This window comes from Brachyistius frenatus, unplaced genomic scaffold, assembly GCF_029030835.1.
Source record: "Brachyistius frenatus isolate BFR_SWC_R1_liver_20210118 unplaced genomic scaffold, ASM2903083v1 Contig_122, whole genome shotgun sequence".
NCBI lineage: Eukaryota > Metazoa > Chordata > Actinopteri > Embiotocidae > Brachyistius > Brachyistius frenatus.
The window spans coordinates 13,041-27,500 of record NW_027210721.1 but is presented as its reverse complement, the minus strand read 5'-3'; the positions used below and the strand labels follow the sequence as shown (position 1 = coordinate 27,500).

The following is a 14,460-nucleotide window of genomic DNA, read 5'->3' as shown; positions in this document are numbered from 1 at the left end:
CACTATATTTGGTTCTGATTCACCACAGAACACGTGACGGTCGATGTCAGTAGAATCAGAACCTTTCTAGTGTTTCACAGGCTGCAGGTCCGAAAGGAGATCTCGGATGTTCCGACAGAAAACGGTGTTTACTTTCTACTTTCATTAGAAACGCGTTTTCCTGCAGCACCAACCTGGCTGAGAGTTTGATGCACATCAGTGTCCCAGTTTACATGGAACATGAGAAACCGGGTTATTTATATCTCTGTGTACGTGGTCATTAAACTCATCATGGACAGTTCAAGTTCTCATCTCAAACAGGTTCTATCAGTCCAGGTCTGTCAGAACCACAACACGCTATCTACATGTGAAACACGTGAAACCGGCTTACTAGTTAACACGCTCACTTCAACCCTCCATACACAACATACTAGTTACATGTTCATAACCGTGTTCAAAGATGCTTTGGTTCATATTCATGTAACATCCAGGTCTCAACCTTATGTTGAAAGGAAAACATAACACGGCACAACACGCTACAACACGTCACAACACGCTACAACAAGTCACAACACGCTACAACACGTCACAACACGTCACAACACGCTACAACACGCTACAACACGTCACAACACGCTACAACACGTCACAACACGTCACAACACGCTACAACACGTCACAACACGCTACAACACGCCACAACACGTCACAACACGCCACAACACGCTACAACACGTCACAACACGTCACAACACGCTACAACACGTCACAACACGCTACAACACGTCACAACACGCTACAACACGTCACAACACGCTACAACACGCCACAACACGCCACAACACGCCACAACACGCCACAACACACTACAACACGTCACAACACGTCACAACACGCTACAACACGTCACCACACGCTACAACACGCCACAACACGTCACAACACGCTACAACACGTCACAACACGTCACAACATGCTACAACATGCTACAACACACTACAACACGTCACAACACGCTACAACACGTCACAACATGCCACAATACGCTACAACACGTCACAACATGCTACAACATGCTACAACACGCTACAACACGTCACAACACGTCACAACACGCTACAACACATCACAACATGCCACAATACGTTACAACACGTCACAACACGCTACAACACATCACAACATGCTACAACACGCTACAACATGTCACAACATGCCACAACACGCTACAACACGTCACAACATGTTACAACATGCTACAACACGTCACAACACGCCACAACACGTCACAACACGCTACAACACGTCACAACACGTCACAACACGCTACAACATGTCACAACACGCTACAACACGTCACAACACGCTACAACATGTCACAACACGCTACAACACGTCACAACATGCCACAATACGCTACAACACGTCACAACATGCTACAACATGCTACAACACGCTACAACACGTCACAACACGTCACAACATGCCACAATACGTTACAACACGTCACAACATGCTACAACACGCTACAACATGTCACAACACGCTACAACACGTCACAACACGCTACAACACGTCACAACACGCTACAACACGTCACAACACGCTACAACAAGTCACAACACGCTACAACATGCCACAACACGCTACAACACGTCACAACATGCTACAACATGCTACAACACGCTACAACACGTCACAACACGCTACAACACATCACAACACGCTACAACAAGTCACAACACGCTACAACAAGTCACAACTCGCTACAACACGTCACAACACGCTACAACACATCACAACACGCTACACCACGTCACAACTCGCTACAACACGTCACAACACGCTACAACACGTCACAACACGCTACACCACGTCACAACACGCTACAACACGTCACAACACGCTACAACACGTCACAACACGCTACAACACGTCACAACCAGGAAGCTGTAGTTGTGGAGGAGGAAGCAGTGGATGTTCTCTTTCCTCCCGAGGAGGTGGAGGAGCTGGTGTTCACTTCCACAACATCCAACGCTCGTCGGAGACGACGTCCTGCCGGCTCTCCCTCGTCCCGTCATTCATCAGATGTATTCGTAGATACGCAGCAGAGTGTGGATGCACATTTCCTCACTGTAGACTTGTAGTTAATTATGAGCCATTAGTGGTCTCCTTCCAAACCAATCATGATCCATGTTATCAAAGCAGGCAGTAAAACCTCTCATCTTCCCTCCTGCCCAGCAGAGATTCAAACAGCTGTTAACGACATCCAAATTCAGAGGCTTCGTCCCAATCACCAGGAAATCCAGATAATGAGAAGGGAAGCTGTTGCAGAGCAGCCGTGTAACATCTGGATGTGAGCAAGCTGTGATATCTGATAACCTGAGCTATCTGCCACCCCAACCAATTCTGTTCTTGTGGATTTTGCAGCATGAATGCAGATGAACTCAGTCCGTCTTTATTCACTCAAACCACACATTTATTTTATAGTTCTGTATCTCAGCTTAAAGAGTTGAAATATTTAGTTAACAGATGGATTTGGGTTTGCTTCCTAGTCTTTGCAATATGCATTAGTGACAAATATGTAAATTTAAAACATCATTGGCTGTCAGAGAATTTGTTGCATTATTTGGCAGCCATGTAGATGCTCACATCTCCATCTGGTGAAAATGTTCATTCATCCGTGTTCGTCCAAGAAAAAGTCCTGCAAATGTTTACATCATGAGAATGAGAGACGGACATGATGGAGATATTTTACCACAATTAGTTTGCAGAGCAAGATCGACTCATCTTTGAAATCCATTAGCTTTCTTAGCGTAGTCTATTCTCTATAGATATATGCATTCATTATTAATAGTTCTCTGATGTTATCCATCATTTCAACACACTTTCAGACTTGATGATAACATTGATTCTGAGCATTAACCACGACGAGGCGGCCGGCGGGCCGTTAAAACGCCGAGTCGGCCTTCAAGGAAACACGCTCGCTGTTTTCAACCTGCTCTTCATTTTAAGGCTGTTTTTTCTTCCCTCATCATTTCCACCGTTAACAGCCTCATGTCAGCTTTCTTAAACCAACCTTTCTGTTTGAGTCCTCAGCGCCAACTGTAAATTAAATTCAGCATTTCTCGACGGCTTTACATACAGCTGATACATGTTTGGTTTACTATCCTTGTTTTACTGGAAATAACAGTAAGCAGGATGAACAAGGTTTGTCATGTTTACTGCAATAGAACATAAAGTAATTCCAGTGTCTGAAAATGAGACTTATGGTGTTTCTGATGCTTGAACAAGTAGTTGGTGTCCAGGAGTTCCTTCTGAACAGCTTAATGAGCAACACAAAGTACTTTTTAATCACATTGACTTTGATCAACGTCGAGACAGGATAGTCACGTGATTGTTTCTGTTTCAGGTCCTCGACTAGCTCTGGCAAGATTATTGTCAGGTAAGCAAGCAGTTTGTCTTCTAGTGGAAGAAACCAGCAGCTCCAATAACAACCAAAGCCTCAGAACACTTGTGGTTGTGTTATTATCTTAATATTTTCCATTTCCACGTAGTTTTCAATACAAAAGTCATCCCTCAATAGTCTAAAAGTCATTTTTGAAGTCGTCTCGTACATATCGTTTCTATTTAGACGTAAAACAGTATTCATGAGTTAACTTTGCTCTAACATGATGAATACTTGATGACCTGTTGTTTCATCACACGCTCGACGTCATACGTGTTAAACATCCGGCTGGAAACAGGAAGCAGAAAACAGGAAGCCTGGAGATCTACAGCCTCGTCATCACCGGCTGCTTTGGTTGGTTCCCATAAATCACTTTCAGCAACAGATCGCTGTCAACGTCCAGCTCCAGACAAGGACAGAAGAAAGTCTTCTTCCTGTGGTCACATCACATCTGAACATATTCAGACACGTTTCACCAGTTTTCTTTTCTTCTTCTTTTCTTTCTTTTTAATATATTACATTAGCGAGTGAGCTAACAGGATGACGGGAAGTGTGTGCGTCTCCATGTAAATGTACTGTAGTGTCCAGCTGTGTCCAGAGGTGGTGCTGCTCTTATTCAACCTGGTCTTTATCAGGAACATTAATAATCTCTTTATTTACACCATAGCTGTGATTTCCATCCCATCACCAGGAGATCTTCCAGTGTTACCGGCCCTCAGAGCTCACGTGGCCTCGTTCAGTCCTCTGCCGGACTCTGGACTTCAAATGGTTTTGTGTTGTTTGGGAAAGTCGTGAGTGTCGTGCAGCTTTGACCACACGAAGCCTCCCGTTGTGTTTCAGAGCAGCGCTGCAGCCCCGGGCAGTTCGCCTGCCGCAGCGGGAAGATGCAGTGTATCCCCATGTCCTGGCAGTGTGACGGCTGGACGGCCTGCGAGGACAAGAGCGACGAGATGGACTGTCCCCGTGAGTAGAGACACTTCAACCCTTTTACAGCCACAGGTACCGAACACCTGCAACATGAGGGATGTTTGGACCTTCTGACACCTGAAGGAGCCAATCAGAGCAGAGCAGCTCTACGTGTGTTTGCGTGTTTGTTGACGGACGGTTGATCTCTTCAACATGGCGTCCGTGTCGCGCTGCTAAACCTATTGTTCCCCCTTAAATCCAGAAAGACCTTCTCCCACATCTCTGACTGATAATGGGACTCATTGAAAGCACTGAGGTCGTCATGTGACCTCCAGCGGTAGCTGTGCATCTTCGGTGGACGCCGTGGGCCCACGACACTGTTCTGATGGACTCTATTCATTGTTCAGGAAACACAGTACCGTTATAGAACCGACTGCTGAAGAAGGAACTTCCTGTTGTTGTCTTTGTTTGTTCAACAGATGCATACATGCTGTGTTCACCAGCAAATCTCCTGATTATTAGTTACTGAAGAAGCGTGGAGCTGAAGATGTTCTTCCTGTTCATGTGGTGATGCAACAGAAACCCAAACACTTGCCCAAGCAAGCTGTTACTGTCAGCCAGATAAACATGAACATCACGGGTCTCATCATGGGATTATCTTCGTTGAATAGTATGAAAAGTTGGATCGATGCTTCACGCCGACTGCAGGCTGGCAAATACCAAAAGAAACTTTTCAACTTTATAGTGTAGTGAGAAGTACGGCGGCAGAAAACAGGAGATAAAAAACGTATCAGAAATACCTCTATAGTCTTAAAATGGAGAAAATAAGTTAAGATGGAGTAAGTAAACTGTAAAAGCCTATCATAAATGTAAATAAATTACATGTTTTGTTTTTATAGCTTCTTAAAATCAAAATTGCTTCCGATTTGTTTTGAGTACATTTGAAGTCTTTATTGTCGCTGACTCGCTCTTTTTTCCTCAACAAATCAAAATGTGCAGCTCCATAAACCGCTGCATTAAATATTGTTGTTTTCATAACCTGTAATTGCTGTCGGGTTATTTCTGCAGTGTTTCCTGAAAAATCATCTGTTAATGATTCGTAGTTCTTCAAAATACACATCAGCAGGCTTCTGCTGCCTTTTTACATTTGATAGAAAAATAGTTTGAATGTCAATCTGAGTCTTTTTCTGTGCAGCTGTTGTTCCTGTTGATTTGTTTGTTTGTTTCAATGCCATAAACAAAGATTGACAGTTTGTCTGTCTGCCGAGTATCATGCTGGAGCTATAATAATATATAATAATATAATATTAAGAACAAGAGTCCAGATTGGGTTCTTCTTCACTCTAAAAAACTCTTTTTCTCAAATCTGCATCAAATTCCTTTTTTCTCAGATGTTTTTTCTGTGATCGACTTTTAGGAATCAGCTCAGCACGAGTCGAGATGTGGACTGAAAACTGCATTTAGAATACGAGCAAGCGCTTGTTGACTTCTTTCTTGGTTTATTTTACAGCCATTAAGGAGGAAAGGTTTCGTTTCGGGAACGGCTACGACCAGGTGGAGGACGTGATCGGCGTGGCTCAGCCCGTTCGCTTCAACAGTAAGCAGCTTCATTTCAGCGGGTCAGTCGTGGTTCTGTCTGCTGGTTGTGTGCTCGGCAGTGAAAGCGTCTCCTCGTCCACAGAGAAATGTCCCAGCGGCTGGCATCACTACGAGAAGACGGCCAGCTGCTACAAAGTCTACCTGAGGAACGAGAACTACTGGCAGGCTGTGGACACGTGTCAGAAAGTCAACGGCTCGCTGGCGACGTTCGTGACCAACGAGGAGCTGCAGTTCATCCTGAAGATCGAGGTGGACTTCGATGACAAAGTGTGTGAACGCAGAGACCAGTGCAAGTGAGTTTCCTCTCTTTTATTCTGGAGGATGCTGGAGATCAGTAGGGGAGTGGGGGGGGAGGCTCCATCACCTGTCGCAGGCCATCTAGTGGTCAATATATGCTACTGCATAAACCCTGAAGGAGCTGTTAAATGTTGTATTTGCAGGTTCTGGGTGGGCTACCAGTACGTGATCACCAATCAGAATCACTCCTTGGAGGGCCGCTGGGAAGTCGCTTACAAAGGTATTCAACAGCTGCTGTTTTAAATGGGTGAGATGTGTTGTTTTTGTAATTTGAGTGTGCTAATGTGTAAATCTCTGTTGTTTCCCGACAGGGTCAATGCAGGTGTTTTTACCACCTGAGGGTCTGATGAATTTTGGGGAGGCCTCCCCCACGCAGGACAATGTCTTCTGTGCACAGCTGCAGCGCTTTCAGATTAAAAGCATGAATGAACGAGGCCTTCACAGCTGGCACGCCGAGAACTGCTACAAGAAGTTTCCTTTCCTGTGCAAGAGAAGTACGAGCTGCCGTTAATTCCTCCGTCAGACACGTCAGTTTCATGCAGCCGTGTTTATTCCGACGCTTCATTTCCCCTCGCAGGACAAACGTGCGTGGACATAAAGGACAACGTTGTGAACGAGGGCTACTACTTCACCCCGAAGGGAGACGACCCGTGTCTGAGCTGCACGTGTCACGACGGCGAGCCGGAGATGTGCGTAGCGGCGCTGTGTGAGCGGCCGCAGGGCTGCCAGCACTTCCGCAAGGATCCCAAAGAGTGCTGCAAGTTCACCTGCCTGGATCCAGGTACACCCCCCCCCCCCCCACACACACACACACACACACCCTCCCACCCCTCCTTCAGTATTATACTACATGCAAACAGTTGGAGCTGCGAGCCTGCAGTCGATGCATGTGTTCATGGAGCAGCCAGCCTCACACGTTTATTGTTGAAGTGATGTGAAACATATCGTGTTCAAATGACTCGTTTAAATAAAGAGGGGGCATCTTCTGTCTCCTGAATGTTTCATGTTGTTGTGTTAAACGGGTTTTTAAACGATTGAATCTTCACACATGAACAGTGCAGAGCTAACCCCCCCCCCCCCCCCCCAGATGGAAACAGTCTGTTTGACTCGATGGCCAGTGGGATGCGGCTGATCGTCAGCTGTATCTCGTCCTTCCTCATCCTCTCTCTGCTGCTCTTCATGGTGCACCGACTCCGTCAGAGGAGACGTGAACGCATCGAAACCCTGATTGGAGGAAACTGTGAGTATGAAGCCTGTTGAACAGTCCATCTCAGGCCTCTGAAGGATTCTAGTTGCAGTTAAATACTTTTTACTTCTATGTAGATTTGAGGTGACGTGATACATAAAGCTTTTTGTTTGTCAGTGCACCACTTCAACCTCGGCAGACGAGTCCCGGGCTTCGACTACGGGCCCGACGCCTTCGGCACCGGCCTCACTCCTCTGCATTTGTCTGATGATGGAGAGGGCGGCGCTTTTCATTTCCAAGAGCCTCCTCCGCCGTACGCAGCCTACAAATACCCCGACATCCAGCACCCCGACGACCCCCCCCTCCCTACGAAGCCTCCATCAACCCAGACAGCCTCCTCTACGTGGACCTCGGTAGGCATCCTGTTCTCTTCTTGTTTCACAACCTCACCACGTACGGCGTGTTAAGCTCCTCCTTTCGTCTCTTTGTCCTCATCTTCAGGACACAGCGGGGTGTCCATGGTGCCGAGCCAGATGAGCGCCATGGGAGACGGGCTCCAGGCCGACATTCCCAACGCCTCCGGTCCCGTGCCAGACTCGGCGCCGTCCTCTCAGGAGAGGGAGGACTCCATAGATAGCAGCACGCTCCTGGTGGGGCCCGACACGCCCACCGACGGCCACGCCCCTGCTCCCATGTCTGCAGACTGCACCTCCTGCCTCAGCACCGTGGTATAGGACCAACCTAACCCGGATGAAACCCGCTGGCTGAGGAAGTCTGGACTGAAATTTGTACAGATGTATCAGAAGGGAGTTTTTTCATGGACAGGAGGACGTCTCGTTCTGGAGACCGTCAGACTTCTAAGCGTTGTTTTTTTAAGACGGAGCGAGAGACGAACACGACATCAGCCTGAGACGGCTGCTCTTTTACTGGACTGAGCAAAGCTTCTGAAACATCTGCAGGAGCCCTGGTGTAAATACAGCCTCAGGTCTCAGTCCGACACCAGCCGAGCAGCGAAGCCAGCTTTTGTTCCTTGTGTGTGTTTTTTTTTTTTTTTTTTTTTTTTGCATCATACTTTCAATCGGACTTTTCTGTAATGATCTGTCGCCCTCCAGGTTACCATGACGCTCTCATCCAGCCTGTCTGTCGCAGCATGTCCCAGCGCTCCATTTCTACAGCTCATAAAAAAACTAAAAAAACTTCTGCCCGCTCACTTTTATTAGTCCAATACATGAAGCTGTCTTCCAGGTTTATAGCACATATTTGCAGCAGAAAACGTTTTGTAGTTCAGACGTTAACCTTGCAGGAAGGTACGGTTAGTTTTTACCAGGTAACGCTGATGATGCTGATGAGTTTGGTCTCGTGTTCTTTGATAATAATTTATGACTGCAGGTTGTAATCTTGATTGTTTAATTGTGGGATAGATGTCGGCGGATTTCCCTGTTGATCAACAAAGTGAAGACTTTTCAAGAGTCGTCATTAAATTAGGAAAAAATGTATTTGAAAATAACTGTTCCAAACATGAAGTTATATAATCATGCCAATGATCCCACTGTTGTTGCTTTCTCATCAGCTCTTTGCAGGATAGTTGTGTATCTGCTGACTGAACTGTTTTAAAACTGAGTGTCATCCCTGTATTTAATATATTTAGTTTCTGTTTTTTGGGGGAAGCGGATCGGTCGTCCCATTTGGATGCTGCCGCTCCTCCCTGATGTGATCTGTGGGATTCTTCCTGCAGCACGTCTGTTCTCTCCTGTTGAGTTTGTTGGCCGGCCGTAGTCTTCGTTTTGTTTCGGTGTTAACGGGTCTGTTACCGGATCCCAGTTAAAAAAAACTATTGTAATAAAAGAAAAGTGTAAACGGTTTATTTGGAACGAGTTGGATGACAATCGCTTGATTCACTCGAGGATGAATTTGAGGAAAGCTCGTCGGGCCGAGAGGCTCCTCAGGTCAGCCGACCCACAACCACCGGCATCCAAACAGCTTCTGATCTGCCCGGAAACAAACAGCTGGAAACGTGTCTGACGTCTGTGGATCTCATGTTTGAATGTACTGTTTGTATAAAACATCATTTTTTTTGTGCTATCTTTAAGCTTATTTTCCCCATTTTGCTTTATTTTTTTGTATTTGTTTGCATTGACAATCCACAATGGATTATCCAACAAACAAAATCATGTTCTCACGAATTGTGGAGAAAAGTAAAGTGTGCATGTGTGCTCGGAGACTGTTTTTGTTTTTTTCATTGTGTTTGTTGGGTTTTATTTTCCGACCTGCTTGTTTTGACGTGCGCTGCATGTTTTAATCCTTTGGCATGCTGAGAGCTTTTTCTTTTTTCAGTGTGTCCTGTACAGTCGCTTCAAAAACTCCCGCATATAGTTTCATATCTCCAACAAACTGCCCACAACCCAAACAGCTGCATTTACACCGACGTTTCTGGTCTCAACGATGGCGGAGAAGTTTTGGGGTTTGAAATGTTTTATGTGTAATACAACTAATGCTACATTTCATTGTCTTTTATTTCATAGCCTTCGGGGAAAAAAAGAATTGCTTCATTTGCAGGGGAGCTTGTGTTTTTCAGGTAGATGTACATCTAATCAAATGCCAAATAAACTGCACCATGAAGGACGACTCGTGCGTCAGTGGCTGCGAACACACGCTCCACTTTACGTGGAACCTCATCAGATACGACATTTAGCTGCTCTGTGATTCCTCGTCGAGGAAATTCCTCCGTCTGCCGTGACCAAATGTCAAAGAGGATTAAGGTGGGCTGCGGGGAAATCCCCCCCGCAGAGAGCTGGAGGTTGTGGATGAATCCAATCCAAGGCGGTCCAGAGATTCAAATAATTTAAAGCGACGGATACGGTGCACCTCGCAGTGACTCATAAGGCAGCGGCGGAGCAGAGCTAGTGATACCCAGCTGGGAAGCTGTCGCTGAAGAAAGAGGCTTTGTTCACTCGTAGTGACAAAATCACACCATCTAGTCCTGGTGGGAGACGTAACACTTAACGCCGAGCTGTTCAGTCAGGCAGGGATTGAATTTACGAGACATCACATAAACGTGCACGATGAAGTCTGACATTAAAGGAGATGTCTGAGTTTTTATAGATCAAATCGAGGACTTTTAACTGGCTGCAGGTTCTCATTTTTCAGTGGACTTTGATAATTCATAAAAAATTAACAAGTTTGAACTGTAAATTTACATTGATGAAATGAATTTGTATTGACAGGATATCCCTTTCACTGTACATTTTTTAATGTGGGGCACAATGATAGAGTTAAAAGGGAAATCCTAAAAATAAAAATGATTTAAAACACTTTAAACTTCACAAAATTAAATTTTGGAATTGTGTTTCTCCTTTTACATTTTGAATGTCCCCATTTTTGAACTTTTTACAACCTCCTTGTACTGAGTCATATATATTCTGTTCACTTCTAACACATCCTCTGACTTTCCCAGGAGATGAATGGGTCTTGTTACTCGTCACTTGGCATCTATGCTGGCAGCGGCGAGGGAGGAGGGGGGTGAAGCTGTCCTTGCATCAATGAGCCTGTTGATCAGAAAAGATCACTAGACTGGTAATGACACGGTTCACCGATCAGACCAGGAGAGAGTAGAACTCAGCTTTCACCTCCTTCCTATTTAAGCAGGACGTTCCCGCTGATCTCTTCAGTCTACCTCAGATACCGACGCACCGGCTGCCGGACCTGCGATATGATTTGGACTGTAGCTTTCCTCATGATTATTGTTTCGTGCGTTGACTCGGGTGAGGGTCCCGCTGCAGGCTCAACAATATTTAAAAGATCATTTGTTGAGTTTAACGTCATGAAATGAGAGGAAAGAAAAATAATGTGTTTACATCCTACTTGTTTTTCTATTCCAGAAGACTACTGTTACAATGAGCCACACTGTGGTAAGTAACAACTACTTCCTTCATTTTAAAATACACAGACAACAACTTACAGACGAGGATCTCTGACCGAAGAGTTCACGGTTATAAAATCAATATATAAATTCAAAAAGATGGAATAAGTCCCTGGCACAGAAAATATGACGCCTTTTTTCAGATGGTGATGTGATGCTGAAACTCTAAAAACAAGCTGCTTATACGTGTAACGTGGGTTACAACACGTAGCACAACTCTGCCTTCTTCAGCATCTTGTTTCAATATAAAAATTGATTCGATTTATTGATGAGACATAATTCAGCTGAAACAGACTGATTTCGTACAAATAAAGTTCTGCTTTCTGTCCAATGACAGAAAGCAGAACTTTATTTGCCAATTGTTTAAACTCTGGTTGGTGACACTTTTAACACGTCCAATACAAGCAAATCATCAAAGCAGAGATTTCCCCTTGAAACCTCTCAGACTGCCGTTTGAATAAGAGGTTCAATTATCGAGTATTTCATGAGGAAAAAAGAAGCAAAGATTAGAGAAAACCCCCAAAACAAAAAGCAATATTTGAGTATACAGTACAAAATAATGACAACAATGTGTGTTTAGTAGCTGCTGGGGAGCTTCTGATCGCAGTCTTCCTCAGATGATGTTCGGACTGAGTTTCCCTTCATGAAAACTGCTTCAGTGTGAAGATGGTGTGTAATGACTGAACGCTCTGGAGCAGCCACTAAACGGACCTGTGGTGACACGGTGCGACCTTTCAGTCTCACCTTTAAAGCCAACAGGAGCCAGAAGTCCTGAGGAAGATCATGAGATATGATCTAAAGCTCCTGAACGTACTTTGTGGTGTTTCAGCTTTCCTGCTCCGTTTTCAGTTTCTTCATCCTCTGACCTCATGACGACGTCTCGCCGGCTGGATTCTTCGGTCTCGCTCATGTGGTTCCTTTTCCATCTTCAGATCCTTACGCCTGGGGGGACACCTTCCCTTCATGTTACCCTCTACTTGAACACCATCACTCTCCCATCAATCTGGACCATCACATGACCAGAAATGACTCTCTGGGGTCTTTACACCTCGAGGGCTTCGACGCCATCCAAACAGGCCACTGGACGCTCAGAAACGACGGACACTCGGGTGAATACGCTGCGACGTTCTCACGGACGGCGTTATTCTGTGTTGTGTCGGAGGTGACGTGTCTCCGGTTGCTCTCAGTTATCCTGCAGGTCGGCAGCGGCATGGAAGTGAGCGGCGGAGGTCTTCCGGATGTGTACCGCACCATCCAGCTGCACTTCCACTGGGGAGGCCCGGCCAGCAACGGCTCCGAGCACACGGTGGACAGACGCAGATACCCGATGGAGGTACAGTAGGGTCAGTAGGCAGCGCTGCACGGCCGGCAGCCAGCTGCCTCCGCAAACCTTCCCTTAACGTCTCCGTGCTTCTGTTCACGTCCAGATGCACTTAGTCAACCTGAAGTCCATCCATCCAAATGTGTCCGCAGCCTTGGACGACCCAACAGGACTGGCTGTTCTTGGATTCTTCATTGACGTCAGTTTCTTTGCCAAACTTGTCTTCCATTTATTTTGGGTTCGATTTTGATTTTGTGGCATTCTTTGAACAAATCTGAGTTGATTTTGTCCTCATTTTTTGCAGGTGGTTTATGCAGACAATGTGCACGTTGGACACATATCACAAAAACTGTCCTCTGTTGCTTACAAAGGTGAGTAAAGGAAATCCAGTCCTGCTTTATGTTACCTGTGTTTCCTTACGGCCGTGCTTCCTCCCTAAAGGCCAAACGACTAAAGTCAAGCCGTTTCCGCTGATGAGCCTTCTGCCGAAGCACAACATGAGCCAGTATTACCGGTACTACGGCAGCCTCACCACCCCGCCGTGCTCTCAGGTGGTGGTCTGGACTTTGTATGAAGTCCCCATCTACATCTCATGGTCCCAGGTAGGTTTCTTCCAAAGTAACTTTTCTATGAAAAACAGGTTTCAATAGTTTCCTGTAAGAAGGTGTTTTTCCTCTTTATTTTCTCCTCAGCTGGCCCAGTTTACCTCTCAGATCTTCTCCACAGAGGAGGATGCAGAGCAGGTGACACCTCTGCACAACAACTTCCGACACGTCCACCCCACCTTCAGCCGCATCGTGTCCGCCTCCAAAGACGCCAAACTGCTCAGAGGGACGGCTGCTCGGCCGCTCGGGTCCGCCGCATCTCTGCGGCTGCTTCAAATCATTTTGCTGGGAAGCTTTTTTTCTGCACTTTAGCACTGTGTTCAGTCCAAATCATGAAACATTACAACACCAAAACAAAGGGAAGGTTTATTTTACAGTTCATTTCACCCCCAAAACAGCATTCAGGTGAAGTTCTGTGGTCAGTTTCTTATTTTAACAGGATGTGGAAAGGAAGAAAAAACTAAACTGTGAAGAAGAGTGCTGTAAATGTGATTTCATGTTTCATGTATCTGCAAGATTATTTAACTCTATTAGCAAGTTGCTAACAGTTTAATGTTAAGTGGTCAGGTTGAACTTTGTTTTATTTTGGCAGCCATGTATGCATTAATAACTGTAGGCCTTTTGCACTCATTAAAATACAATTCTAACATGATATGTTTTTTTTTTTTACTTTAGGTCAGGGAACGCCACAAATACAAAAACTAAAGAGTGATAATAGTGGAAAACAAAAGAGGAAGCAGCCATGCTAGCAGCTGGGAGGTGGTCCTCAATGTTAATGTTACAGTAAATGTAGCATGTTAACGTGCTAACAAAGTACAGGTGATGAGAATGTTGTTCATTTGTAATTAGCTGGTAATCATATAAGGTGTTGGACGAACATTTTAACCTGATGATGGTGCTACGAGAAAAGCAGCACATCAAATATTTGTCAATTCCACGTTGGTGTTCGAGGAAAAGTCCTTCGAGTTCATCACGTGTGCAAAATCATAGCGATCATTGAATAGTTGTTGAAATATCTCTGATGCTCAAAACGATGGACCAAATGACCGAATGATGGCGAGCCGATCCTCGAGCCCTTCTGATCACAAAGAGGATGATAAAGGTGAAGCAGTAAAAAGTCTGAACTAATAGTTCACTCAGCCTGTATTAAGACAATTGTTTTTCTATCATTCGTTTTCCAAAAATGTCATGTTAAAATAT

The 14,460-nt window shown here is 45.3% G+C and overlaps 2 protein-coding genes across 2 annotated transcripts in view; both read left to right on the top strand.

The window, feature by feature from the left end:
- dgcr2 (DiGeorge syndrome critical region gene 2) overlaps window positions 1-10,037 on the top strand; it is an 11,060-nt gene extending 1,023 nt beyond the window's left edge. The window contains 11 exon segments of the mRNA XM_069713734.1: window positions 3,392-3,424; window positions 4,268-4,390; window positions 5,844-5,930; window positions 6,015-6,225; window positions 6,373-6,449; window positions 6,541-6,723; window positions 6,807-7,010; window positions 7,317-7,469; window positions 7,593-7,766; window positions 7,769-7,828; window positions 7,917-10,037. Coding sequence (XP_069569835.1) covers window positions 3,392-3,424; window positions 4,268-4,390; window positions 5,844-5,930; window positions 6,015-6,225; window positions 6,373-6,449; window positions 6,541-6,723; window positions 6,807-7,010; window positions 7,317-7,469; window positions 7,593-7,766; window positions 7,769-7,828; window positions 7,917-8,149 — 1,538 coding nt within the window. The 3' untranslated portion in view covers window positions 8,150-10,037.
- Window positions 10,038-10,978: 941 nt separating this feature from the next.
- car15 (carbonic anhydrase 15) lies at window positions 10,979-13,912 on the top strand. The gene is made up of 8 exons (XM_069713748.1): window positions 10,979-11,176; window positions 11,294-11,323; window positions 12,267-12,443; window positions 12,522-12,667; window positions 12,762-12,854; window positions 12,960-13,026; window positions 13,097-13,257; window positions 13,348-13,912. The coding sequence occupies exons 1-8, from the start codon at window positions 11,125-11,127 to the stop codon at window positions 13,570-13,572; spliced, it is 951 nt and encodes a 316-aa protein (XP_069569849.1). The 5' UTR covers window positions 10,979-11,124; the 3' UTR covers window positions 13,573-13,912.
- The last annotated feature ends 548 nt before the right edge of the window (window positions 13,913-14,460 follow it).